The 26,902-nt window shown below is 42.1% G+C and overlaps 1 protein-coding gene across 1 annotated transcript; it reads left to right on the forward strand.

Moving 5' to 3' along the window:
• On the forward strand, window positions 1–26,540 carry svilb (supervillin b). The gene is made up of 38 exons (XM_088429515.1): window positions 1–96; window positions 2,023–2,086; window positions 2,989–3,080; window positions 3,145–3,202; window positions 3,441–3,589; window positions 3,664–4,492; window positions 5,410–6,534; window positions 6,973–7,146; window positions 7,242–7,279; window positions 7,457–7,521; window positions 7,600–7,736; window positions 7,892–7,984; window positions 9,031–9,262; window positions 11,065–11,560; window positions 12,715–13,210; window positions 15,133–15,262; window positions 15,450–15,500; window positions 15,860–15,937; window positions 17,021–17,177; window positions 17,259–17,354; window positions 17,444–17,524; window positions 17,656–18,012; window positions 18,182–18,340; window positions 18,406–18,542; window positions 18,623–18,770; window positions 18,840–18,985; window positions 19,116–19,291; window positions 19,833–19,983; window positions 20,090–20,369; window positions 20,442–20,593; window positions 21,123–21,228; window positions 21,297–21,504; window positions 21,845–21,978; window positions 22,547–22,702; window positions 22,788–22,931; window positions 23,343–23,464; window positions 23,576–23,731; window positions 26,009–26,540. Exons 1-38 carry the CDS (start codon window positions 36–38, stop codon window positions 26,093–26,095), a joined length of 7,521 nt encoding a protein of 2,506 aa, XP_088285641.1. The 5' UTR covers window positions 1–35; the 3' UTR covers window positions 26,096–26,540.
• The last annotated feature ends 362 nt before the right edge of the window (window positions 26,541–26,902 follow it).

A 26,902-nucleotide genomic window follows, 5' to 3' on the forward strand; every position in this document is an offset into this window, starting at 1 on the left:
CCTCTCGCCTTCTGCTGTCTTACTTGCTGCTCAAAATGTTTCGAAACCCTTGGATCTCTGGTTATCATGTTGACCATGTGCAGTACTGTGGCACAGGTAAGGCCTGGTTGTCGGCAACTCCTCTATTTTAACATTAGTGAACAATATCAATCGGTGTTATACTTTATCCTGATTTTTTTTTTTTATCGATTATTCTATTGATTTTTCTATCGATGAATTGAATATTCAGATACAATTTTAATTTGCGTTTAAGTGTATAACAACACCATTTTTTCTCATTTAGAGTTTATTCACCAATTATTGTTGTCAATTTTGTATTGTTTAGTGTATAAAATAAATAACTAAATAACAATCAACCAATATTAATGTACAAGTGATATTGTACTCTCTTCATTTTTTGAAACGTATTTACCGCAAAGTGAAATCAATTGTCTTGTTTTCATTGGACACAAGATATCAAATAACTTTTACTGTTTAGCTGAACTTTGGGGATTTCGATATTTTAAAGTTAAAGAATGATTTGGTTATTGAAATGATTTTCAATTAACTTGATAAGCGAGTAGTTGTCGATTCATCAATCAATTTTGACAGTATTAAAAAAACATTAGGGTAGTATAAAATGAATCATGGTATTACATCAGTATGGGATCAATATGTTACTTGTAACTGTAGATTTTGTTTGTTTGTTTTTTTTACATGACCAAATTATGTTTTTAGGTGATACTCAGTGGTGACCAGGTGTCCTCTTGCAAGGACTTGTCCTAGTTTTGGAGCCCCGTTTTAGCAATAATGTTGTGTTATATTGTATCATGGTAAAATCTTGATCGACAGATATAAAGTGTTGGTATTAGTACAATATTCCTAAACGTAAGGCCTGAAAATGAACAGGTTCTCTGTCTTTCACGGATGTGTCCTTTTGGTGTTCTTCTAAAGACACCTGTCTTTTGTTGGACCGTCCATGTCGAAGGTTAGTCACGTTATGATTTTGGTTACTCTTAAGATCCATCTGATTTATAATATTTGACTGATATTGGACTGTCTTTGGCTGTTATTGGGCTGTCTGCGTATTCACTGTGATACCATTTTTGTTTAGTATTACCCGTACAGATCACCAATCAGAACGTATCACACATATTATGCTGACTTTGCTTCCACAAATTTACTCTTCCGCAGAGATTAATAGCAAACCAGAGTCGTCGGCGACTAAGCTTTTTTTTTGGCTCTGGCAGCTTTGAGTTTCCTCGGACCATTGGCAACGTACAGGCGTTTCTGAAGAAAGCTGAACCGGCCTGACGTGCACGGGACTTTCCAAACGGATCCTGCTCACATTGCACAAGTCTTGAATGCGAAAAAGCATACACGTGGTCATTTGTGACAGCCAGGGATCATATCGTTTTTGTATCCGCTTGTGTCCTCTTGAAGGTTCAATGAGACCAAAAAATAGACCCAGATTTGTTCTAGTGGAGTCTGGGGCGGTAACTGAATCTGTCTGCGACAAAAAGGGAAACAAACTTGACAACAGACTCCTGTGCTTGTTGTGGAAGTTGCTATGGACTGCATGTTGAGCGATTGAGAAAATAACATTGACCTCAAGCATTATTCTCAAACATTTTTTTATTTGGATCTCCGTGTTATAATCAATGCTATAAATTATTGCTAAGCTAGCGCAACAACCGTTATTTGATCATCCGTCTTGACAGTTTGTGGCGTGACCGTCATATAATATTGCAACGCGACCTGTGAGGAATGTCGTCTTGCATGCAATTGACGGACAGCTATGTCACTTGACAATGTGGATTTTTGTCAAAATGTCAAAACCAACAATAAAGACATTTTATATGTTTTTTCATGCATGGCTTCTTGAGATTTGATTGTGTTCAATTATGATGTACATAAAATGTGTTGTTAGCAAGAGAAATCAGATTTGGAGTTGGGGTTTTAAACATTTCAGTGGGTACCACCAAACCAATTTCAAACGCTATCACTGTGTTATGATCTTGACGGAGTCTTGTGTCCTGGCAGGATTTGGATCGGAAGCTGTGGGCAAACTCTGCTCCTCAACTTCATTGCCAACAGAAGCCTTAAGGTAATGAATCATAGCTGGGTGCACAGAGAGAAACTAGGCCTTACTTGTCTAAAACATTAGCATGTTATTAAATGTGCTAATGAAATCATTCAGTATTTTCCAGATTATACAAGTTGCGGAGCCCAAGTTTTAGAAATCAAACTTGCGCCAGTTGATTTAAATTACTATGCAGATGAGTGTTAGCCTTTTGGTAAACAAGCTAACAACGCTCTACAATACTTCTAATACAAGCTGAAAGCCAAACTTTGAACAAAGTATGTTTGTTGATTCAAATGACGATGCAGTCTACTGCATATCATAATGTTCGCATTTTGATTGACAAGCTAACAGTTTTATATGTTTCATGCTTGGCCATAGAAACAGAGGTACAGGGTGTCAGCATGGACGACAGCTTTACATTATCACGCCTAGTCAGCATTAAATTTTACTGGTGTCTGGAACAACAAATTCCCAGACACATATTTTTAAAAAGCTACATAGCATTCCAGCCATAAGTCCATAAAGCCTGTTCTACATCATGTTTACAGTGACCCCTGTAGTTCTTTAAGCAAACGCCGGATTCTAAAAGGGGCTAAGCTCTTTAAATACTATGTGTGCAGCTCTAAAACTAGCTACTTTGTATGAGCAAAATAGTTGAACGTAAAAACATTTTGTGCCAGGTCGACAGCGAGTGTCAAGACTTGATAAACTCATTCTTAAGTTGGATCCTCATGGATTTGACTCTCTCACCTGGAGCTACCCTTTTAAGATGATCTGGTCAATAGTCATTTAGCATAAATCCCCCTGAGCTGCTAAGTGTGTATTCCCTTTGTTTAAACTCAGTTTTATGTTTCTTTTTTTTTAATTGTCTGTGTTTTTTGTTTTTGTTTTTTTTATTCATTCATTCTTTATGTTTGGACTAGTTTTCAGAGTGATTTCTCCCTACCCGACAAGGCCGCCCTGGTCAAGAGCGTTTCAGATACAGATGCCAAACTCCTAGCGGTACTTCCAAAGGGTGCGCATTAGTTTCTTTGTTGTTATCAATACTGTACATTTTCTTAAATATGTTTTACATTTAGTTTCAGAATTGAAGAAATACTTTGAGGAAGCGATTCCAGCAGATTTCGAGATGAATAGGTAGGAGTACACATACACTGAGATCAGAACAGATTTTCTAACTGTGAGAGATCCTGCACATGGCAAGAAAATCTTTTCTTGTGCGGAATATTGTGGGTCTCGTTAGACCAGCACTCAACACAAAATAAGCCACTTGCTGACTGGCTACTGTTCAATTTTGATTCACAATTCACAATGACTATCGGTATGTGTGTACAATATTTTAGTACCACCTCTGTGTCTTTGACTTTTATTTCAGGAAGGAGAGGATTGCTCGGCGTATGGAAGGAATTGCAGGTGACACCCCGCCGGTCTTGCTACCTGGCGGTTTGGTCACCAACAGGATGCTGGAAGAGGATCCACCCCGGTATACCCGGGCCTCAGACCCTTGCGAGCCTTGTGTGATGGGTGAGATGACGCTGGACTTTGTTGGACTTTGTTGACCGAAAGATCATGTTGTCTTTACTCATTCCTGACCACAGTGAGGCGCTTCAGTCAAGAGGAGCTGGATGCATCCCAAAAATTGGTGACAGTTCCGCAGCACCAGGCCAGAGGAGCAGTCAACCGTGCAGAACCGATGTTGGTGTATGTTGACCCTGTGACGTTATCTGCCTCATCCACACCAGCACCCGCACCTTCAGATCCTGCCGGTCATAGTTCCAAGGCCGAGCGCATCGCCCGCTACAAAGCCGAGAGACGGCGGCAGCTGTCAGAGCGATACGGATTCCTCCTAGACCAAGAAGCGGACATTGATCATGCTCCACGCTATCGTGCCCGACTCGACCAAGGTGCTGCTGCCGAAAGACACTCAGCAGGAAGGCGAGATAGATCAAAAACAGTCCCAGTAGATAATGAAACTTGTCGATCTGGTGTGGGCAGGGTTCACATGAGGACTCACCCAGACCTTGCACCCGCAATTCCGCCTAGCCCAGACAACACATACCAAGCTCCAGCTCCTACACAAGACAGCATATTCTCAGAGCGGGAACGAGTCATGAACATGGAGAACTACCGGAGAGGTGGTACACAAGAACTTACATCTCAAAACAGGACCCAGGAGTCCCACACACCTCTGCCCCAACATCATCACCAACTTCACCATCATCATCAGCAAAATCCCAAACACCACCACCACATAGACACAACCCAACCAGAGACGAGCCCCAATTCCAACAGGGATTACAGCGTTGCGGCCGTTCCTAGCTCGCCTCGCACTGCCCGTCGGGCTTCACTGCCATCCACCCGCTATGGTATCTCACCTGGAGACTTGTTCATTGAGCAGCAAGCACAGAGCATCCTCAACAGGCAGGGGTGAGTTTGTTAAAGTCACTGTGATTTTGTTCCCGTCTCAAGGTCGAGGCATCTTTCCTATTGCGTGAGATTTTGATGATGCGAGTAAAAACCATGTCTCAAACACGATTTCATAATTCTCCATTGAGGTAGGTAGGTTAGCCTTGTTTACATTGAGATTCTGTCAAATTGCCCTGATAGAATTTTTGACACCAGGCTACTTTACATTATGATATTGATCATAATGAAGATATTGTTTTTGTTTATATATTGAAAACCTCTCACACCACCAAATTATCACAAATATTATACATACAGAAATAATAGTGATTTTATCTTAATTTACCTATAAATGCCATCTCTCCCCCTGCTTCTGATAACTATTAATTTCTAAACAAACTTTACAATATCACTAGTCTGACAGAACAGTAGACCATCATCTGTAACAGTTTGACATAGTCTGTAGCCTTGCTGTGCAGAAATTATAATTATTATTGTCTTCTACTCCATACCATGCATAATCACAGACTCATTCTTAATAGTCCTTACCTTTAGTCTTACTTTGGAGATCTAGTGGAGTTTCTAACCCAAACATTAAAAAAAAATAACTTGCAGTTTACGTACCTTATGCCAGGATTGATGTAGTTGACTGGCTAAAACAGGGGTATTCGAACTCTGTCCTTGAGGGCCGGTATCCTGCATGTTTTGCAGGTTTCTTTCTCCTCCACAGTTGATTCAATTGATCAGGATTTTTATCAGGCTTCACTGAACTTACCGATGATATAATCATTTTAATCGGGTGTGTCAGGGAAAGAAACTTGGAAAACATGCAGGGTACTAGCCCTTGAGGACTGAGTTTGGACATGTCTGGGCTAAACCCTCCTCCTCCTTTTTTCTTTTATGCTTATTGATGACCCTTGTACTTTCCTTTCCCTAAGAATCAGGGGCAGTACACAGAGGCCTCTTGAGTGGCGCGCAGACAGACACCACAGAGCCAGATACTGGACTCAGGAGAACCCACTCCCACAGGGGTTGGAAGGCGGTCAGCAGACAACTGTTTCTCAGCCTTGGCCCAGTCAAAGTCACCCTCAGTTGGCTCAGGAGTACCACCCTGCCATTGGCCACCAACATTTCCCCGGCAAACTCCACAGTTCCCCAGATGTTCAACCACGAAGGCGTGTGAGCGCTGAACAAATCTACGCAGCTCATAAGGAGGCAAGGTTGGAGTCCTGGCAAGCCTCCAAAGACGAGGTCCACACAGAAGGTTTGTTGAAGAGTCGGAAAGCGGTGTTGCCATCGGAGATTCGCAGGCGTGAAAAGACGATGGATGATCCTCACAAAGGTCTCAGCAAGCATGTTGACTGGCAAAACTACTTCCCAGAACAGAGGATAATGAGCCGAGCAGTTGAGGAGGACTGGCATTCACCCAGAGAACGAAGGCGGGAGAAAAACACAGACAAGATCCGAGAGCAAGGGAGGCACCGTCACTCAGGTCATGAAACTCAAGTGGACAGAGTGTTAAGACCCATGCCACCTGAGAATTCCTCTGAAATCGTCAACCATCGGGAGTCACTTGTGCTTCAGACGGAAACCAAGAGGTCTGCTGAGGAAGCTCTTCAAAGACAGCATCAATATAATTCCTTGAGGAAGCCTCAGGATCCCAAAGGAGAACACCAGACAGAAGAAGAAGCGAGTTTAAAGAAAGTAGAGGAGGTTCAAAAATATGAAGGTTCAGAACCTCAAAGGCAGGAAGAATTACAGAGAAGAGACTCGGCAGTTTATCTTCAAAAGGGTTCTTCTTTACCCCAGGCCAAGCACAAAAGCACAGAGGCAGGCGGAGGGCCCAAACCCAAGACGCGAACCCGCTCCATGTCAGACATTGGTATCAGCCAGCATTCTGTCATGTACCGAAGGGAGAGAGCTGACGTGGCCCGTGAGAGCTCTTCCAGGCCTGTGCCTCCATTGGGAGTAGCTAATGGCGAGATGGGAACCTTGGACACCAGGGTGTCGGTGGCCCAGCTGCGACATTCTTACCTGGAGAATGCCAACAGAAAGCCTGACTTGTAGGTCTGCCGACATGGGCATTGTCATGTTCTGTTGCATGACTAATTCTGCAACTGCAGTCTACTAAAATCCATTTCCTATCACACAAGAGCAGTCAAACAGTGCAGACCTCCGCCAAGGGTGTCACCTGGAATGTTAACAGGATGGCAATACTTTACAACCCCAAACCTTGGCTTAGAACCTCAAATTTGAAACTCAAAGCCAAAAAAGTCTTAATTTCAAACTCTAATCTATTTTGGAAGCTTCTATCCAGGGTTGAAACACTAACTGAATGAAACTCCTTAGCAGAGGTCACAAAGTGAGAATGTGTCACAGAAGGTGTGAAAAGTTTTGCCCGTCTACCATGGCATGCTACATGTGGCTAATTGCTACTTGCAAAACGTACATTTGCACCCTCGACTCAACTTTTACTCTTCCTCATTCTTTGTCAATCAAAGCGAGAGGAGTCAGTCCCCAGCGATAGAGGCGGACCCCGCGGCGGCGGGCATGGAACCCCGGGGGGACCGAACAGCTCGGAGACCCCGCCGCTATATCACGCCGGGTGATGGCCGTTCATCTGAAAGGAGTCGAACTCAACCTATCACATCTGCGGAACGTCTGGAGACTGACAGGTGTGAAATGGAAATAATCAAAGAATACTCTAAGAAACTTCTGGAGTTAAAATCCTGATTTAATGTTGAAAAGGTTCAATGTTTGTTGAACACAGGTCCCATCTCAGTCCGACACAGCTGCAAGACATCGAAGGTACCACCTAATCTCATTACATACCTTAATGTGAAATCAGACCTGAAATCTTGAATTGGAACTGTAACCTTGACTTCAAACTCTCATGTTAAACATTAAACCAAGTTTGAAACCCTAAACTTTTACTAAACCCAAAAAACTACCTGGAACACCCAATTTTTCTTTTTTGCTTCATAGCAGATGAAGAAAAACTAGACGAGCGAGCCAAGATGAGCGTGGCTGCCAAGAGGTCTCTTTTCAGGGTGAGTGACTTCCACCTGTTCGCACACATCTTCATGTTGCGTTGCGCCTGAGAGTCGTCATCTTATCTCGCTTGTCAGGAATTAGAGAAGACTTCGGAGGGCGGCGTTCCCAAGCCTCGCTCTCGAAACGCTGCCGTGGAGCGTCGTCTGCGGAGGGTCCAGGACCGCTCCCACACTCAGCCCGTCACAAGCAAGGAAGTGGTTGACGCTTGCAGGTATTTTTACTCGCCTCTTTTGCACAGAATTCTTTACTGGTTCTTCTAAAGTACAGAGTCTGTGTACTACTGCTATCTGCACCTGTAGCAAATGTTGATTTAGCGCCTGCAGTTGTTTTCTTCATTGTATTTTTTTCTCATCCCCAACTTATAAGTGAGCCTTCCACATCATCACACACTGCAGGAAGCTGCGCCAACACCAACGCCGGCAGTCCGACTGTTGTCAGCACCACTGTAACCACCCTCAGGTAACACAACGCAATGAGAAAGATATCACAGAAATGTGAGAGATACTATTTTTCTTGGTGAACCAGCATGTGGTTATTGTTTAATGCTGTATGTCAGTGTGAGTTTCAAAACCTTATTTTAAACCCTATCACTGACAGTTATTGATATATCCTGGTATTAATGACAGTACAATTTTTTTATTTTTTTTTTAAATGAAGACTATTGCAAAAAGATTCACCGTCTTGCTCATTGGCGGCCACTGCCTATATCTCGTCCCACCCTTATGAGCGCCTTGCTGCACCTTATAGGGGAAGGAAGCTGCTGTGTACACAATAACTCCGCAGTGATGATCCGCAGCATTCCCACCCGCTGCATTCCTGGCATTCTCACAGCGTCCAGACGCCAGGAGTTGTGCACCAAAAACAAACATTCTAACATTTTATGAGCCATTTCACACACTTCTCAACAGATGACATGTTTGGTAACTTTATATGACGTAAATCAACAGGATGACGCTCAATGGGTTATTCCCTGTACTTGTGGTTGTAAATGACTGTAGGATACAACCTTAATACTTGTTTGAATATATACTGTATTTGAAGCCTTAATTTTGTCTTGAAACATTAGAATATGTTTGCTCATTTGAAACTCTGACCCTAAATTCAGACCTAAAAGTGATATCCTAACTTAAATATGAAACTAACTTGAAACCTAAAATTTTCTTAGCTAAGGAAAATTATAGCTTTAGTCATCAGTGACGGTGAAGGAGATAAATGTTCCTCGGTAAAATGGCAGACTGCAAGCAACGCGTTTTTATTGTTCTACATATGCCAGCTACGTCGAATAAATTCACTGGCAGCCAAGTAAAAATGGATCTTTGATGTACTGTATATACCTGTCATGTGTAGTGATTGAGTTAAAATCCCAACCCATGCTAAAAACAAGGGATGGCATGATACCACTACTTCAGCCTTGAGGATTGCCCAAGCCCAATCTTACCAAATATGTTTTTTTCTTTTTCTTTCTTGAGCTTCAAATTGAGACGTCACATTTTTGACCCTGTCAGTGTCCAAGCAGCTCCAGACACCAAGGAGAAAGTCCATGAGACCCAGGATAGCGAGGTGCCCGAAGTGGAGGGGGATGACCTCTCCACACTCAGCTTGGCAGAGAAGATGGCCCTCTTCAACCGACTGGCTCATCCCGCAGAGGAGGCGGCGCCAAAGACTGCCTCGGCTCGCCAGCGCCGCGCCCTGGCCCGTTTTCAGACGCAGCCCATCACCCAGGGTGAAGTGGAGCAGGTACTTACATGACTCACAAAAAATTAAAAAATCAAAGTTAGCAATATTGGGCTTTCAGGTGATATTTCTGGATGAATGATCTCAAATTTGGTCATCTGTCAAGGATAATGCATTTTTGTTCATCCTGACAATTTCAACTGAAAACTCAACAACCTCTTTTTCCCTTTTATACTGATTATAATGTCATATTCACTAAATAAGCAGCTGGTGTCCTCGCAGGTGACTGAGCCTCCGGTGGGCTCCTCAGTCGACCATATTGAGTCTGAGCAGGAAGAACATGTAAGGTCCCTAAAGCTGATTGCACGGGAATGAGCTAATTAAAGAGCTGCAGCTTGCAACCTAGCCTCATTGTTATCCCAAACAAATGCTGTACAAGATTGGCTTACAAAACAGTCACATGACCCGGTGTTGTCATGTGACTATCTTTTTACTTAGTTTTAGGCATGTCCAAACCCGGTCCTCAAAGGCTGCTATCCTGCGTGTTTTTGATGTTTTCGTCGTCCAATGCAGCTGATTCGAATGAACAGGATCGTTATCAGGCTTCCGCTGAGCTTGCTGGTGAGCGGATCATTTGAATCAGGTGTGTTGGGAGAACAGAAACCTCCAAAACATGCAGGATAGAGGCTGTTGAGGACCGGGTTTGGACATGCCTCATTTAGTAGCTGGTTTAGTGCATAACAGGCATGAGGTACTAGGGAAATAGTGCATGTTATTGGCAGAGGGTCTCAATACTTTTGTCCAAACTCCACGTCTGCCCTATTTATTTAACATTGGGTTTTGTCATCATTTTTCACTTTTTGCAGGTGTCCCAATACTTTTGATCCCAACCAGATTTCCTTGTCCTAAGTCTCAAGATTTTTGTCCAATATTTTCTTCACCTTTTCACTCCTGTTGGTCCCTACATTTTTGTACCAACTCTACTTTTTCAGTTGTTGTCGATGTTCCAATCCTGAATTTATTCCATCCCAAAGACATGTTTTTATAGTTTTTAACAGTCCAGACATTTAATTCCAGGTATTTTGCTAAAGAAGAGGCGGTGCTAAATTACTTAAGTACAAAAGTAATCAATTACTTTAGATACTTACGTACTGCAGGAATCAATTGTTTGAGGTACTAAAGTAATTACCTTAAGTAATTGTTTACCTTAGTACACAATTGTTTAAAGTAATCAATTACTTTAGTGATCAAACTTGAACAGCTCCTTTAGAACAATAATTCCTAAATAAATTGATTACTGCAGTATTTAGTTACTACCATTTAATTACTTAAATTAATCAATCAGTCAAGAATTCCATTAACTAAAGCAATGAATTACTTTAGTTCTTATGGTAATTTATTTAGTCCCAGCTATTTTTAGACCCTTCTTTAGTGAAACGTTTGAAAAAATTGAAAGAGTTGTAAATAATGTCTTTGGGATTGAATGTTAATAGATAGTCCAAACTCCATTTTGCACATATTTTAGGTGTTACAAAACTTTTTTCCAAATGCCTTTTTTCCAATATTTTCATCTACACTTTCTGCATTCGCCTCTATACTTGGTCCAAATTCAACTTGTTTTAGCATGCAGGTGTTGGAGTACTTTTGTCAAAATTCCACATTTTACCTTCTCGTGTCCCAATACATACTGTTTGTCGAAATTTTACTTCTTCAACTATTGTCAGTGACTTAATACTTTTGTCTAAACGGCACGTTTTACTTCCTGTATGTGTCCCTCTCCCTTTTGTCTAAACCTCTCAGTTTCTGCGGGTGTTCCATAACTTATGATTTTCATGAATTCCATTTTTTTTTTTTTAAATCTATAGCTTAAACATAGCAGCCAAGTCAAATTGGAGCCCCTCCCCGCCTCCGTGGTCCGCTCTGTGGCAGCTGCCCCCTCCCAAGCCTCTGTTACTACGGTAACCGTGACGCCTGCATTCAGCAGCGGCAGCGTCGTGTGTGAGGGGAGCGCTACCGCCCAGCAGCCGACCCCGACCACCGCTGCGGACCACCGGGAGAGGGCATCGCGCTACCTCTGCATGACCCAGAGCGCAGGGGAACCAGGCCACCCCAAGCTCCTCCTCAATAGCTCTGAACAACCGGGGGCTCGCACTGCCCCCGCCCCTTCCTCCGGCACTCCTCGCCGGCATCAGACGGAGGCGGAGGAGGGCGACAAGGAAGAGGAGCATCCCATTTTCAGAGCCTTTGGAGACACCCAGGAGAAAAACGCGGAGGCAGGACGAGGAGGAGGAGGAAGAAGCCACCACCTGGGAGAGGAAACAGAAAGAGACGGCGGCGCCCGTTGTCAAGAACTACTCTCAGGTAAGATACCAGAAGGAAACGGATTCATAGAAAGGGTGCTGGACTCTCCTGATTATGCTCCCACGCATCATTGCTTGCCGAACGCACGCTTCGCCCCAGCAGAGGGGGCAGTCGGTATTATTCCGCTGTACCGCATGGATCTCTTTGTCCCCAACGAGATGGAGCTAGCAAGACATTGTTCCTTCACCTTTGTGCGGTATTTCATCCGATTCTTTGATCTTTACATCGAAGGCATTTCACATCAAAGGGTACTATGATAAACACTGAACCTAGACACTAGGAAGCTGAAATTTCCCCCAGATGACAAAGTTGACCACTTTGTTACCACACTAGTAGGAGTGTGCCATCCCTTTGCTAAAATTCCGCGAGAATTATGTGGAAGGCAATTGCCCAAAAATGGTCAATGCTGCACAAGGGTTAAGGTGGCCACACAAGAGTTGGATTATGCCAACTGGTTTTGTACGGACCTAATAAAAGACAGATTATGCTGAGATCTACTACCAGGCTACCATTAGAATGGTAATCAGGCATTTAAAAAGGTGTCACTGGGTGAGTGTAAATTCCGGCAAGGCGGATCAGCACCCATGTTTTGGCATTGATTAAAAAGATTAAAATCCTTTGTGAATCCACAACAGGAACAGAAAATTATTGTGTCGTTGTGTTATAGTGACTTCTTTGCCTTTTATTTTGTCCCGTTTTCTATAGATAAAAATTGTCATTAGTGAAGCGATTTCCCAGCAGAAGAGTCAGAAATAAAACTGATGGAGTTGCTGTGTAAAATACGTCTAGAAATACTACTCCGGAATCGGGCACCGGTATTTTTTCACAATTAGTATTACTTGTGAATTGTCACTAGAACATTTAGAATTGAGTTACGAAGTTATCGACTGTAACTTTGTGTTTGGTCATGTTCAGGATTGGTCGCCAACATGTTCTAAGTGAGTCTTACTTGTTGCCATTTTCACAAGGACGTTTTGAAGAAGTCCAACATGTCCTTGCGGGTCAATTGTTGTCCTAACATGCACGTTTGTTTGTAATACCGTCGTTCTGACGTCGGTTCACTCGGTCGGACAATGTTTGCAGCTCACTGTGCTATGGCCGTTCTTGGAATCGCCATTAAAAATGCAGACACATGGTCTGTACTATCCTTTCAGATCTGCAAGATCACACAGCATCACCGAGACCTTTGATAACCAAAGTCGCCTCTACAGTAACATCTCAAGGTTCAAGTGTCCAGCAGAGCCATCCTGTTATTCAACCGCCCCCAACTCCGCACAAACCCACCCAACTGCCGATCCACGTAGAGCCACCGAAGTCCCAGTTATACATCCAGCCATCCCGGTCCCCGCCAACCTATCCCAAACCATTCTCTCAGCTTCAACAGAGCCAAGCCAAAAATCAAGAACTCTTCCCCAAGCCTTACATCAAACAGGACCCTCAGCCTGTGGCCAAACCCCAGGTGCCTCCGCCGACACCGCCTAAACCTCAGGGCTTCCCCCAAGCGCTGGTCAAGTCTCAGTCACTGCCGCTGGAGCACAGCAACGACTACAACAGGCTCGGCGTCCATTCCTTTGATCCGCTGTCACCCACGGGTTCCGCGAACCAACTGCCGTACGGCATGTCCAGCAAGCAGATGTCCATCAAGGAGAGGTGAGGCTGCCAGATGATTCAATGCGTAGGTTGTCATCCTCAGAGGGCTGAGGATGAGGAAAATGTTAGACTTGGGGTTCTCTGCTATCACACTCTAAAATCGGTTGGGTAAATAATATCCCAATTATAGGTCAAAAAAAGGACTGACCCAATATTTTTGTCAATTTGACCCAACTTTCTGGGTTGTTTTATACCAAACGTTCATTTTTTTAGGTCGTCGTACCAAACCGCCAATCTCATGGGGTTGTTTATGGCAAGCCAACCCAGGAAGTTGATCCTTGTTTGTTCCATAATGAAGTTATTTTTATGTGTGGGAATTTTTTATTTGATTAGATTCCCATTTTTGGGTCTATGGTTTGATTCAAAATCGATTTTTGGATTTGAAAGATTAAAATGATTTGATGAAAATAATGATTTCTGCTTCATTCTGTAGATGTGCAAATAATCATCATACTACTTATGTCTTCTTTAAAAAACATAACAACACAAAGTGTCACTTATTTTATTTTATTTCTTTACATTAATTAAGTTTTGAATTGTAAGAAACGTGCCTGTTATCACCAAAACAACAACTCTTTTTGGAGCAAAATCACATAGGAACTTGGGTCATATTGGCTCAAATGGTGGATTGATCCTTTTTTGACCCATAATTGGGTGGGGGTATTACCGATTATTAGTAGCCAAGAGGCTTTTTTAAGGAAAATTACCAATTATTAGTAGCCAGGAGGCTGATAACCAATATTTGTAGACAATTTCAATTTCAGTAAAAGGGAAAACATTGGCGTTAAAATAAATAAATAAATGAATAAATAAAATAGCCAAACTCTACCTTATAACTTTGTTGAAATGTTTATTGCAAAAGGTAGATTTTCATCTTTGTTTTAAAAATTTCTGAGAGTTTCATCTTCAGAGGTTAACCGTAGTGTTATTTTTAGGTGGAAAGTATGAGGTTAGGATTAAAATGTCTTTTGGGTCAGGGTGAGTGTCCGATGTTGTTGCCTGTGAGCGAGCCAGAAGCAGTTGAAAATAATTGACACTTGAGCGCATTGGCTTTTATGCGTCCACACTCACTCGGGAGACATGGTGACACACTTTCTGTTAGCCACCGGCCTCTTCCTCCTTCACATGTGCATGATGTGACCTGAATTATCATCCTTCACTGCTTGCCTTTTCAAGAACTACATGGGTACTAGTAATAGCCTTAAAGAAGATACGAAAAGTCTACACACCCATGTTCATGGACAAACTTTTTTTTTAACCAAATAGAATAATTCCACATCTTTTCCAGCGATTTGTGACCCAAACCTGTACCACTGAAATGAATTGAGAAATCACTTTTTGAAAGAGAAAATTAACATCTGAAATAATGCAGTTGCGTTATGTAAACACCCTTTTACAATTGGTAGTTTAAAGGGAATCAACGCACACCTTGTAAAGGTTTTTAACTTTTCTTTAAATGGATGGATAGTTTTGAGGATTTCTCATGATAATCCTCAATTAACATAATTTATTTTTACATTATTGTACAGGAGTGTGTTGACTTTTCATTAGGGATGCGCGAGTACCGATTATGTGTATTGGTATCGGGCTGATACTTAACCTTAATTCAGGATAACTGTATAAATGATGACAATCGTTACTATCGCCCTCTTGAAGCAATTTTAAGGTCAAAAATTATATTCTGGGGAAAAATGATATCAATTGCGATAACGATACTTGGCATCATATCAACGACGACTCGAGTTGAGTACTCGTACTGGTATCGATCTGAAAAAAAAGTGGTATTGAACATCCCTCTTTTTTTATATCCACTTAATGTTCATGGAGGACGAGTAAGAATAAACACGGCAACGATGCATGCAGGCTGTAACAAGCATCGTTTGATGTCACGTATTTCAAAAGTGTTTATGCGTTCGTGCCAGAGTGGCCCTCCTGAAGAAGAGCGGCGAGGAGGACTGGAGAAACCGAATCAACAAGAAACAGGAAGTAGCAAAGGTGGCGTCCACTGAAGTGCCCCAGCGACAAGAGACGGAGGTGACGTATCAAAATAAGGTGCGACATCAAAACGCCGTGACTTCAAAGAACTCATACCTCGCATTTGTCTCATGCATGGCATATCACCTGCTACTTGTCACTTGATAAACCTCATGGAAAAGACCATCGTCCTCAAATATCACCCCCTTTCTTTTTACCCCTTATTATCACCCTACCCCCTCCTCCCCAAAACTCCTCCCCTCAGGAGGAAGATGTGGTCATCCAGCACCACTCTGGAGTGTCTAATCAGCTGTGGGTAAGGCCCGCCTCTCAGCCAATCGCATTCAAGTGGGCACCCGTCTCATCCAATCACGTTTGGAATTTAGATTTATGATTGGATTGGTGAATCATGGACTGAAACTTGCTGTATGTATGGGGAATGAAGGACTTGTTTTGGGGGGTTCATGGAGGGCTGTGTGCCATTTGTCTACCCATGACTGAGTCTGAAGGCTTTAGACTCCAGAAGATGAATATTTTCTCAAAAATTCAACCCTGAATCCAATCTCTGTTAGTAATTTGTGAGGCTGCTTTAAAACTGCCCTTGTATCTGATGTCCGTCCTTTCCCTGCCACCTTCCTCTTCCCAACACTCATCCTTCCACTTCGCCATCCTCAGGAGCCTGTCTTCTCCTCCACTTTTTCTCCTCCTTTCTCCCTTGGACAAAAGTGTCAGTACGTTGACCATCACGCTCAGGTAAGAAGGGTGGCGGATGATTTGCCATGCTTGGTGTGCGACGTTTTTCTTTTGGTGGAAATTACATCCTGGAGATAACATGTATGCTGTCATGCTTGAGTGTATCACATCTTCTGCTTGGTTTGATACAGTTCCTGCATGAGGGACTGTTTGTAACCGGGAGAACACATTTGTTCAGAGATGAGAGTTAGGGTTATTTTTAAAGGTTAGTGTCAAATTTGCAGTTATGGATTTGGTGTTTGGGTTACCTTTAGCGGTTAGGATAGTGATGGCCAACTCCAGTCTTTGAGGGCCACTATTCTGTATGTTTTATATTATATATATTTCCAAGACACCTAATTAAAATGATCAGATCATAAGCAAGTTCTGCAGAAGCCTGATAATTTGATTAGTCAAGTGTGTTGGAGCAGGGAAACATCTAAACCATGCAGGATAAGGGCCCTCGGGGACTGGAGTATCCCAACTTTTTGTTGAGAGTTATGGCTAGATGTTGAGGTTAAGTTTGGGGCTATAGTTAGATTGCAACTGGTGGAGAATGAAAAATAAGCTCGCTCCATTGCGCGTTCCAAAAAAGGACCAAAATTGGAAGATGGAATAGTACAAGTCAGATTCCAAATTCCATTTCGGGCTCCAAGTGGGATTCTAAATTCCAACTTTGATTCCAAGTTCCATTTTATGGAGCTTGATTAAATCTCCCAACCCTTTTAGGAGATGGGAGAAGGGGGCACAAAGAGGACTGACCAATTTTTTTTGAAAGTTTGAAAGATTTATGATCATTTCTGTATTGGAGCAAGCAGGTTGGAGTTAGGTTCCTTAGTGGAATTTTGCACATAGTCCTCGACATTTTGACTTTGGGTTGAGGTTGAGTTTAGCTTAAAAGAGCATGCTGCATGCTTTGAATGAGGAATTGTAGGACAATCTGATGGGCAAAATTGAGAAACTGAAAAGATCCCATAAGAGTGTTTTGGTCTAAGTTTTGGTGTAACCCTAACAAAGAAACTATTCCAAACAAATCCCACAGCGGCTAAAGGTGACCTTTGCAGATGTTGACAAACATCATCCTGTGTGTATTTGTCGTTTCAGGCTCAGCCTACCATAAAGGAAGAAAAGGAGGCCCAGATGACCATTGAGGAGAGGAAGCACCTCATCTCCATGCGAGAGGATGCCTGGAAGAGCAAAGGCAAGGGCTTGGCAAATGATTCTGGCCAGTATACAGTGGCAGCTCGCATGGTCAAGAAAGGTCCGCAGAAAATATTTTGCTTTTTACTTGTTAAAATATTTGAATGAGGACCCAGCTTGTAAAATTCATGAATTTTGGCAGGCCTGGCCACTTCCTCCTCAGTCATCGGGCCGATAGTTTCACCCGTCTCCACCAAGCTCAAAAGCGGCACCGCGGTTGTTGGGAAACCTCAGGAGGGTGAGTTGGGTTTTGCATCTTCTCCATTCAAGAGCATTTTGTGTGTTCTGTTAGTTGACCTTGAATGATAATCTGTCCTCTGTATGTAGACATTGAAGCAAGAGCAGACATGGAATCAGATAAAAAGCTGGACAAGCTAGAGACCTTCATAGGACGCCTCAACAGCAAAGGTATACCCTTTAGTTCTTTAGTTAGTTGACAGTAGAACAGTCTCTTAAAGTAATGTTTTTCTTTCTGATAAACTATATCACAATTCGATCTAAACTATCTGTAATCTTCTGGTTTATCATGTGTCCATCAGCATCCGAAATGCAGGAGAGTACCCTGACAGTCACAGAGAAGGCAGTTAAGGAGGTGATGAAGCTGGACGACGAGATCTTCTCAAACTTCTACCGCCGCGTGGACGAATTCCCGAATGTACCCTCACGGATTGAACTCAGCGAAGACTTCGACGCCATATTCGGCTCACGGCAGGGCGCCGGCAGGCTGACGTCGGCCGTAGTGAGGCACAAGCGCTCCGTGCGTCCATCCAGGAATGTGCAGGCCTCCCGCAATCCTGTCAAGATGCTGGCCGCCCGCCAAGACATTCGACACGAGTACACCGAGCAGAGACTAAACGTGGCTCAGCTGGAGAGTAAGCGGATGTCATCTGACAAGAGTGAGTGCATTAAAGAAACACTGTTAGCATAACGACATCTTTCATTTCTCAAAGTTAGTTCCACTCGTGTTGGTGTTACGAGGTCAACAATTTAGCAGAAACAAAACGAAAAACAAAACATGAAGTGTGTTTGTCAAGCTGCCTAAAAGTGGTTCTTCTCTATGTGCAGTGATTAAAAGCTCGGAATATTCCGATGCGGCTCTGGCGGGTCTGTCCAGTAAGGAGAACTACAGCGCTGTGAGTTTGCGCAGCGTCAACGTAGCCGAGACGCCCACGTCAAACAACAGCGCCGTCCCGTACAAAAACCTTATGCTACTGCACATCAAAGGTAGTAAGCTTCTCGCCAAAAGCACCCAGTCTGGGTCTTGTCTGATCTGCGATATTGTCTTGAAGGCCGTCGCCACGTTCAGACCAGACTAGTCGAGCCCAGAGCTTCTACTCTGAACAGCGGAGATTGTTTCCTGCTTGTGACACCTGAGCACTGTTTTGTGTGGATAGGAGAGTTCTCCAATGTCATCGAGAGGGCCAAGGTGTTTTCTTTTTTTGCATTTGATTATTACGTTTAACTCTAAGCACTTTGCTGACAGTTGATCGCTGAATTTCTTTGTAGGCTATGGATTTGGCCATGTTCATCCAAACCAAGAAAGACTTGGGCTGCAGGGCGACCAAGGTACAGACCATCGAGGAAGGCATCAATGCGCAAAGTTCAGATTCACACGAATTTTGGACCATCCTTGGCGGACAAAGTGCCTATCAACGTAAGAAACAATCCAAGTTATAGCTATGAATGGAAACAAGATGAACATACTTCCTGTCTTGATTATTAGCTGCCGGCCCCCCAGAGGAGGACGACCACTTTGAGAACGCCATTGTAGAGACTAACTGCATCTTTCGCCTGATTGATGATAAACTGATGCCCGATGATGATGAATGGGGGAAGGTTCCTCGCTGTTCCATGCTGTCATCCAAAGAGGTTAGCACCGGTGTACCAAAAACCCTTATGAAAGCCTCTTTTTAGTAAAATGCCCATACTTTGTTTCTACGTACCATGGCCAGAATTTGATAATTTGAATTTTCACTGTGGCTCATGGTTGGCACTCCAGGTGTTGGTGTTGGACTTTGGCAGCGAGGTGTACGTGTGGCATGGCAAAGAGGTGACGCTGGCTCAGAGGAAGGTGGCCTTTCAGCTTGCTAAACACCTCTGGAATGGTACCTTCGACTATACCTGCTGTGATATCAACCCTCTGGACCCGGGAAGCTGCAACACACTAATACCAAGGTACCTAACCCTAGATTATTGATTGGAGCTTTAAAGTATCTGGCGACAGAGACATGGGTAGTCCTCACCAACATGGGGTGTTTAACTGCTAAATCCAAAATAGTTTCAGGAAGAATTCCAAACTGGTTTGAAACTAGGAAACTACTTTAATTGAAGACATAGTTTGGAAAAACTCAACAACCAAGACCATACCCAGAAATCATAAATGAATTCCTACCACCCAAATTGGTGGTTACTCTATGTAATGATTAGAGTAATGAAAGATCTTTTCAGGTGTAAACGTATGAGGCAATGCAATTTTACTTAACAAGGCTTCGAAACAAGAGACTAACTATCCAAGAAACGTGCAAAGACGTGTAGGTATTCTCTAGGGTACGCTCCGAGATCTTAGATGAGAATGAAAAACACGGGCGTGTCCTCATAGCATAAACCTGGAAAAAAAACCTTGCACATGGAGCATAGATGTATGTCATCACAGACCTCAAGCCATACATGTAGGAAACAAATAATTCCTCATCAGCGTGTTAATCTCCTCATACAGGAAGGGTCAAGGCCGTCCCGAATGGGCGATATTCGGCAGGTTGACTGAGCACAATGAGACCATCTTGTTCAAGGAAAAGTTTTTGGACTGGTCCGAAATGAAGCCGCCACTGTCACCAACAGAAGGCAGCGAGCAGCAACCAGAACAACAGGTTTGCATTGTACACTTTGTTGACTGTACTGTTCAACTTTACAAATCATAATCCTAAATCTAAAAATAATCTTTTAGCTTCACTTGTCACTGGTCTCTTTACCCAGAAGTCAACGGGGCGAGAGTGTCGTCCGTACAATGCCAGTCTGATGCTGCCGCTCCTCCAGTCGTCCGTCGCTACCATCTTGGATGGCGTGAATGTGGGCCGTGGCTATGGGTCAGTGGAGACCGAGGACCACATGAGGACTCAGGAAATCAGCACAGTCTCTGTGGACGTTTGGCACATCCTGGAGTTTGACTACAGCCGCCTGCCACGCCAGAGTATCGGCCAGTTCCATGAAGGCGACGCTTATGTGGTCAAATGGAAGTATATGGTCAGCACGTCTGGTAAGTCCCGCTTTTCACTTGAGGTTCTGTTTATGCACACTGGATGATTTTAGCGTTTTGTTTTTGATTCAGTGGGACGTAGAAACAACCCAGATGTGAGGAGCACTGGACCAGGCAGGGAGAAATGTTGCTATTTCTTCTGGCAAGGACGACACTCCACCGTTAGCGAGAAAGGAACATCAGCCTTGATGACGGTTGAGCTGGATGAGGAAAGAGGAGCTCAGGTAGGAATTCAAGACAGCATTTTTGTTTTGTTGTTTTTGGTTTTAATTTTCACATTTTTTTTTTACCAGCTAATGCTCACAGGACTTATAAAGGGTTCATCGGGCCATGAAAACATTCAAAGTGCAAATTGTGCTGAAAAACAATTGTCCAAATCACTGTACTATTTAATATAGTTTATTATACTTGCTATTGTTTCATGTCTTATGCGCTAATTTTGCAGGATTGCTGTATAAAACTATTGTGTTTATAAATTACACAAAATGAAAGGGGTATTTGTAACCTGGTAATTTTCAGGCTTCCAAGGTAATAGAATCTAAGACATGATCTGTATAAGCAATTTGTGTCATGATAACATCTGACGCTATATATTTCTGGCCTGTTTTGTTGACCATTTACTTGTTTTTGTATAAAAGGCAAAGACAAATACAGGCCATTTTTGCAAATCTCTGTGGAAACCATAGTTTGCACCTGTGTGCTACAAATTGTTTTCAGGATCTTTATGTGAAAATATGCTTTTGTGCTCACAAGGTGCAAGTGCAGCAGGGCAAAGAGCCTCCATGTTTCCTGCAGTGTTTCAACGGCGGGATGATTGTCCACGCCGGAAAGCGGGAGGAAGAGGAGGAGAACATTCAAAGTAAACACCTATTTTTAGTCCATGAGGGGTCTATCTATCCATTTGTGGCATTCACAGACTTTTGTTAGGCGAGTGGCGTCTCTACTGCGTCCGTGGCGAGGTACCGGCAGAGGGTTACCTCCTGGAAGTGGCGTGCCACTGCAGCAGCCTGCGCTCCAGAGCCTCCATGATCCTGCTTAGCATTGACAAGGCAGCCATCTATCTGTGGCACGGCTGCAAGACACAGCCGCACACCCGCAGTGTGGCCAGCAGGGCGGCGCTCAAGATCAAAGAGCAGTAAGTTTTCTTTTTTAAGTTTTTTTTTTTATATATATTGTTGAGTAAATTACGCTGTGTTATACCATTACAAATGTAGTTCAAAAGTTGAATAAATCGTGCATGGATGGCACAGCATTGTCATTTTTCCTCCCATGCAAAAATACTTTGCACTGATTAGGGTGTACTTGGTTGACAAAACATATTTCACGGGGTTGAAACACTGATCAACAATGTGTCTTCTTTCATGAAGTATAAAGAAAGGAATGTCTGTGATTATTGTTTTTCTACATGCACTGCTCCACCTTTTGTGTTCCAATATCCATTGACATTATTACTTATGAGACGTGCAACCATTCAGGTGCCCTCTGGAAGCCGGACTCCACAGCAGCAGTAAGGTGACTATTCAAGAGTGCGAGGAAGGCATGGAGCTGCCGGGCTTCTGGGAGGCTCTGGGACACAAGGACAGGAAGGCCTACGACTGCATGCTCCAAGGTGACAAATGTCCACTTACTTACTGAGCGATATTTTGGAATCAACTGCCTTAGAACCTCACAATTTACACCTCACACAAATGTAGAGCACGTTTTATAACATAATTTGCGCATGTTATAGACATTGCTTCCATGTGGCGTTTACACAAAATATTGAGATGATCAAGGGAAGTGGAAATGATTAAGACAGAATTGGTACACTTTGAGAGGGTGAAAATGTGTTTAAAATTGGGACACGTGCAGGAAGTTAAAAGGGACTGGACAAAATGATTGAGACACCAACAGTAATTTCTCAATATTTTGGCTAAAAAAAAAGTTTGCCACCTATAGCAATATGAAAAACTGGACGACTTGGATCTTCTACAAAAGTATTGTGGCACTTACTGTATATGTAGTGAAAAAGTAATACAGGATTTGTGGAGTGTAAGCAAAAGTATTGTGACACCCACAGAAAACAATGTGATTTTTGTGCTATACGTAGTATAGGTTCTAGAATTCAAGAAGTGAAAATGTAGATTTCAGACATTTTTATTGAGACAAAATAACAAGAAAATCATTTCTTTTTTCAGACCCTGGAAAATTCAACTTCACTCCACGGCTCTTCCAAATGACCAGCTCATCAGGAGAATTTGTGGCAACAGAGTTCTTCCACCCATCCCGTGCACCGGATCTAGTCAGCTCTCTCCCCTTCCTGCAGGAGGAGCTCTACAATGCTACGCAACCCGGTGAGGCTCCTGTCAAAGTTTCCTTTTTCCCCCTTTGGTTGCGATGTCAACTAAAAAAAAGCACTGGACGGCTTGTTTTTCCAAGCGTTGTTCCTGGTGGACAACTTCCACGAGGTCTACCTGTGGCAAGGTTGGTGGCCTCAGGACAGCGAGAGCACTGGATCAGCTCGCATCCGCTGGGATGTGGACAGGAAGTGTGCCATGGAGACAGTGCTACAATACTGCGAAGGTAAGTTCCACTTGCAGCCCTATATCTAACCCAACCAACCTAACCTCAAGCCCCCACCAGGCCTATGTATCAACTAACATGATAGTTTACGATAGGACCGAAACGAGCCCTCAAGTAATTCGAGCATCTCAACTCAGTGCTCCATACAGGATAGCGAAAGGCGAAAATGACCCTGCACACTGTTATTTTGACAGCCTGACACAGTTGCCGTTCCTACTGATCACTATTTAACAACTCAAATGTGTTGTTTCAGCCAGAAAATTTGTTTCATAGACCAATATTTATGGGAAGAGATTTTTCTTAAATCTAATGGCTCTAAAGAGCAAAGTAGTGCTCTCCTATGCAACACTTAGATCCTAGCATTCACCTTAACCTTAACCCTATCATGTGTTTTGTTTTTGTTTTTTCTAGAGAAGAGTGACAGGAAGTCTCAAAAGTCCTATCTGATCCATGCGGGACTGGAACCGCTCACCTTCACCAACATGTTCCCCAGCTGGGAGCACAGAGAGGACGTCGCTGAGATCTCAGAGCGGGTAATGTCACATTCAGTGGAAGAGGTCCTAGCTTGAATTGCACTTGAATGGTCAACAAAGGAGCATAAATAAAGAATACATTTCATGCCAAATGTATTTTTGTGGCAGCAGGAAGCAGAAGTGTGCAACCAGATCACCCTGGTGGAGGATGTCCTGGCCCGTCTCAGTCGGACCACCTTCCCATTGGACCAGCTGCGGGCACGCCCACTTCCGGACGGTGTTGACCCACTACGCCTAGAGATCTACTTATCAGACAATGACTTTGAGGTCAGGGAGATTCATGTTGATGTTTCTTTTGGTGATAAATGAATTTCGTGTTTTTTTAAACGGTATTCTACATCATTAAAGTGCACTTTTGGTAACAATTCAGGTCGATGTTGATGCTGCTAAGTGCAGTGTGAAAAGACCTTTAGGCATCAAGGGAAATGTGATCAAACAAAACCCAAAGAAATCTGTAATGGTTAAAAAAAGATAGTCTAAAGGTCAGAGTTGACAAGTTTTTTTGAGACCTCTCGAACCCCTTAACAAAACAACTGTCAATAAGTGATTAGATACTTAATCTGATTCAGATTATTCTGTTCTCTGATGGTTTACGGAGAGTAAACAGTTCAGTTTTGTGCGAGCAAAACTTTCACAATAGCACGGTGAAGTTTTAGCTTCATTCTGTCGGTATTTTAGCCGAAGTATGGCAAACTCCTGCTAATGTGATAACTAGGTGGTTGTGGCAGGTTGAACTTTGACTTGTTGTCGCCATCTGGGTGAAATTTCAGCTTCCTAGTGACTTGTTCATTCGATGTGAAATTCCTTTGAGATCAAAGGATTGGAAAAAAATACTGCACAAGTTCTAGGAAAGAGTCTTCTTGCCCAAAGTTTGATTGATATATACATACCTGTAAAAATACACCAGGGAAAGCTGGACAATTTCACTTACAAAGGCAGCACTTCATCATCAAATCACATGATTATAGAAAGTAAATGAGGCAGATTGTGACGTCACAGTTTGGTAAACGCAAAAATAAAAGACATTTTGAGACACATAGGCAGATAACAAATCTGTCCTTATTTTGTTTGAAGTCACTTGTCTATAATATGTCCCTTTTAATTCTCACCTTTCAGAACATGTAGGTGTGCATTGAGGTAAGATTACGCTTTAAGCTCTTAAACTACAATCACTTTTCTGTGCACTATGCCTACCCTTGAAATATAAGAAATGAACCAAGGCAAGTGTGATGGGTGGCATTGTGGTTGTCTGTAACAAATGGATTCCCTCACATTCTTTGCACTACCGCTCTTCATACTTCTTGATACTCACTTTCCTCCTGAGGAATGAATAAATCACAGCTACACTGTACCAAATGGAGCACAGGTGTCAAACTCAAGGCCCGAGGGCCAAATCCGGCCCGTCACATTATTTTATGTGGCCCACAAAATGCTATGACTGCAAGGTTATGACTAAAATACCACATTTGTAAGCTGTTTTTGACTTTCAAATGTTTGGGGGGGGAACAATAAGCATTTTTTGTTACCAGTCCCTCTTTTGAACAGTCTTTACTGGCCTCTAATCCCAACACTAGGTAAATGCGTGACGATCATATTTAAAATTGATTTGACTTCACAGTCATAACGGCCCTCCGACAGAAACAGAAATACAATTTGGGCCACAATTAAAATGTGTTTGACACCCCTGAAATAGAGCATGACAAAAGGACAAGAATGATGAAAAGCAACAAGGCACAGAGATGTTTGTGCATGTCACAGACCGCAAATATACTCACACTTTTTTAAAACAACACTGGAATGTCAATTAAAGCTTGGCACTATATGATTATCAACAAATTGAAGATTTTATACCTCATTTAAAAAAATGTTAAGACAGTCATGCTCACCATGTGTGGAATTAATTTCTTTCAGAATAAATTAATCCAAATTACCCATAGCGTTTGAGTAAATTAAAAATGTTCAAACGGGGTCTTTTATTAACTCATTTAATCCTAAAGATGTATTTTTATAGTTGTTTTTTTTTAAGAGTTAGTATAAGTAAGAGTAAACATACTTTGGGTAATTGCTAATCGATTACTTTACACATTAATCATTACTTTAATACATGAATACCTAATGTGATTACTTTAGTACCGATGTCCTAAGAACTTGATTTTTTTTAATATTAAAGTAATCAATTTCCATTTGATTATTTTAGTACTTAAGTAATAGATTTCTTTTGGTATTTAAGTACTAAAACACTCAATTTAGTTAATAAAATTCTTAATAACCACTAAAATAATTGATAACTTTACTAGTAAATTCATGCTTAATTTTTAATTCACCAGCCATTTTAGACCTTCCCTAACCTGGACACTTGGAAATAACAAAAACACATTTAAAAAAAAAACTAAGTACCTGGATTGAATGTCTGTCTTGACTTAAAAAAAATAACAACATTAAACATATATCTTTGGGATTTAAAGAGTTCAATTAATTTCTGGTGTTCTGTTATTATTTTCACTTTGTTTAAATGGCGTGTGTTTGTGTGTGCGTCCTTTACAGGAGGCTTTGGAGATGAAGAAGGACGAATACGAACGTCTGCCAGGATGGAAACAGGTCAACTTGAAGAAAGCCAAAGGACTGTTTTAAGCATGTTGCATTCAAAATGGAACAAGAAAAGCACAAAGAAGACAGAATGAGCGAGATACACAGGAAACGGAAAGACCTGAAAGGCACTTCCTGTTCAGTGTTAAGACATCCCAACATTAAATGTGTTGGTTTTTGTGAACTTGACACAATATGCACAAGTACAAGTGTGCACTTTTGTAATATAAAGGTTTGATTTTAAATTTTGTATAGTGCCTTTTGCTGATTTTTTTGTGTACAGTTTATACAAAGACATTTTAGTGTGAGATGTTTTTCTTTTGGCATAAAACACAGAGATTCCAAAATGGAGTCTTTGTGTCTGCTTCTTAGTAAATGAAAGCACTTTTAAGCCAGCCTCGACTGACTGAAAATTTCTTTTAAAACAATTGTATGTTGTTTCCAAATAATAAATACATTAACAAAAAAATGTGTGCGTAAAACAATGGCTACAAAGTATAATACTTTTTATTTAAGGATATATATATATATATATATATATATATATATATATATATATATATATATATATATATATATATATATATATATAATTTGATTAGAAAAAGGCATAGTTATATAGTGAATTTAGTGGAATTTCCTACAAAAGCCATTCATCATTTTTCTAGAGCTGCTTATCCTCACAAGGGTCGCAGGCTTGCTGGTGCCTATCCCAGTTGGCTTCGGCAGTAGGCGAGGGACACCCTGAACTGGTTGTCAGCCAATTGCAGAGAACACAGAGACAAACAACCATTCACGCACCCAAACTCATTTAAGGACAATTTAGTAGGTCCAATACAGCTGCCATTCATG

The sequence above is a fragment of the Hippichthys cyanospilos genome, chromosome 12 (genome assembly GCF_059441005.1).
Source record: "Hippichthys cyanospilos isolate Australia breed blue-spotted pipefish chromosome 12, RoL_Hcya_1.0, whole genome shotgun sequence".
Classification (NCBI taxonomy): domain Eukaryota; kingdom Metazoa; phylum Chordata; class Actinopteri; order Syngnathiformes; family Syngnathidae; genus Hippichthys; species Hippichthys cyanospilos.

Coding starts and splice junctions, on each gene's coding strand:
- svilb (XM_088429515.1), top strand. CDS start 36: ATGTTTCGAAACCCTTGGATCTCTGGTTATCATGTTGACCATGTGCAG. Junction 6,535..6,972: donor GCCAACAGAAAGCCTGACTT/GTAGGTCTGCCG, acceptor TGTCAATCAAAG/CGAGAGGAGTCAGTCCCCAG. Junction 18,543..18,622: donor ATGTCATCGAGAGGGCCAAG/GTGTTTTCTTTT, acceptor ATTTCTTTGTAG/GCTATGGATTTGGCCATGTT.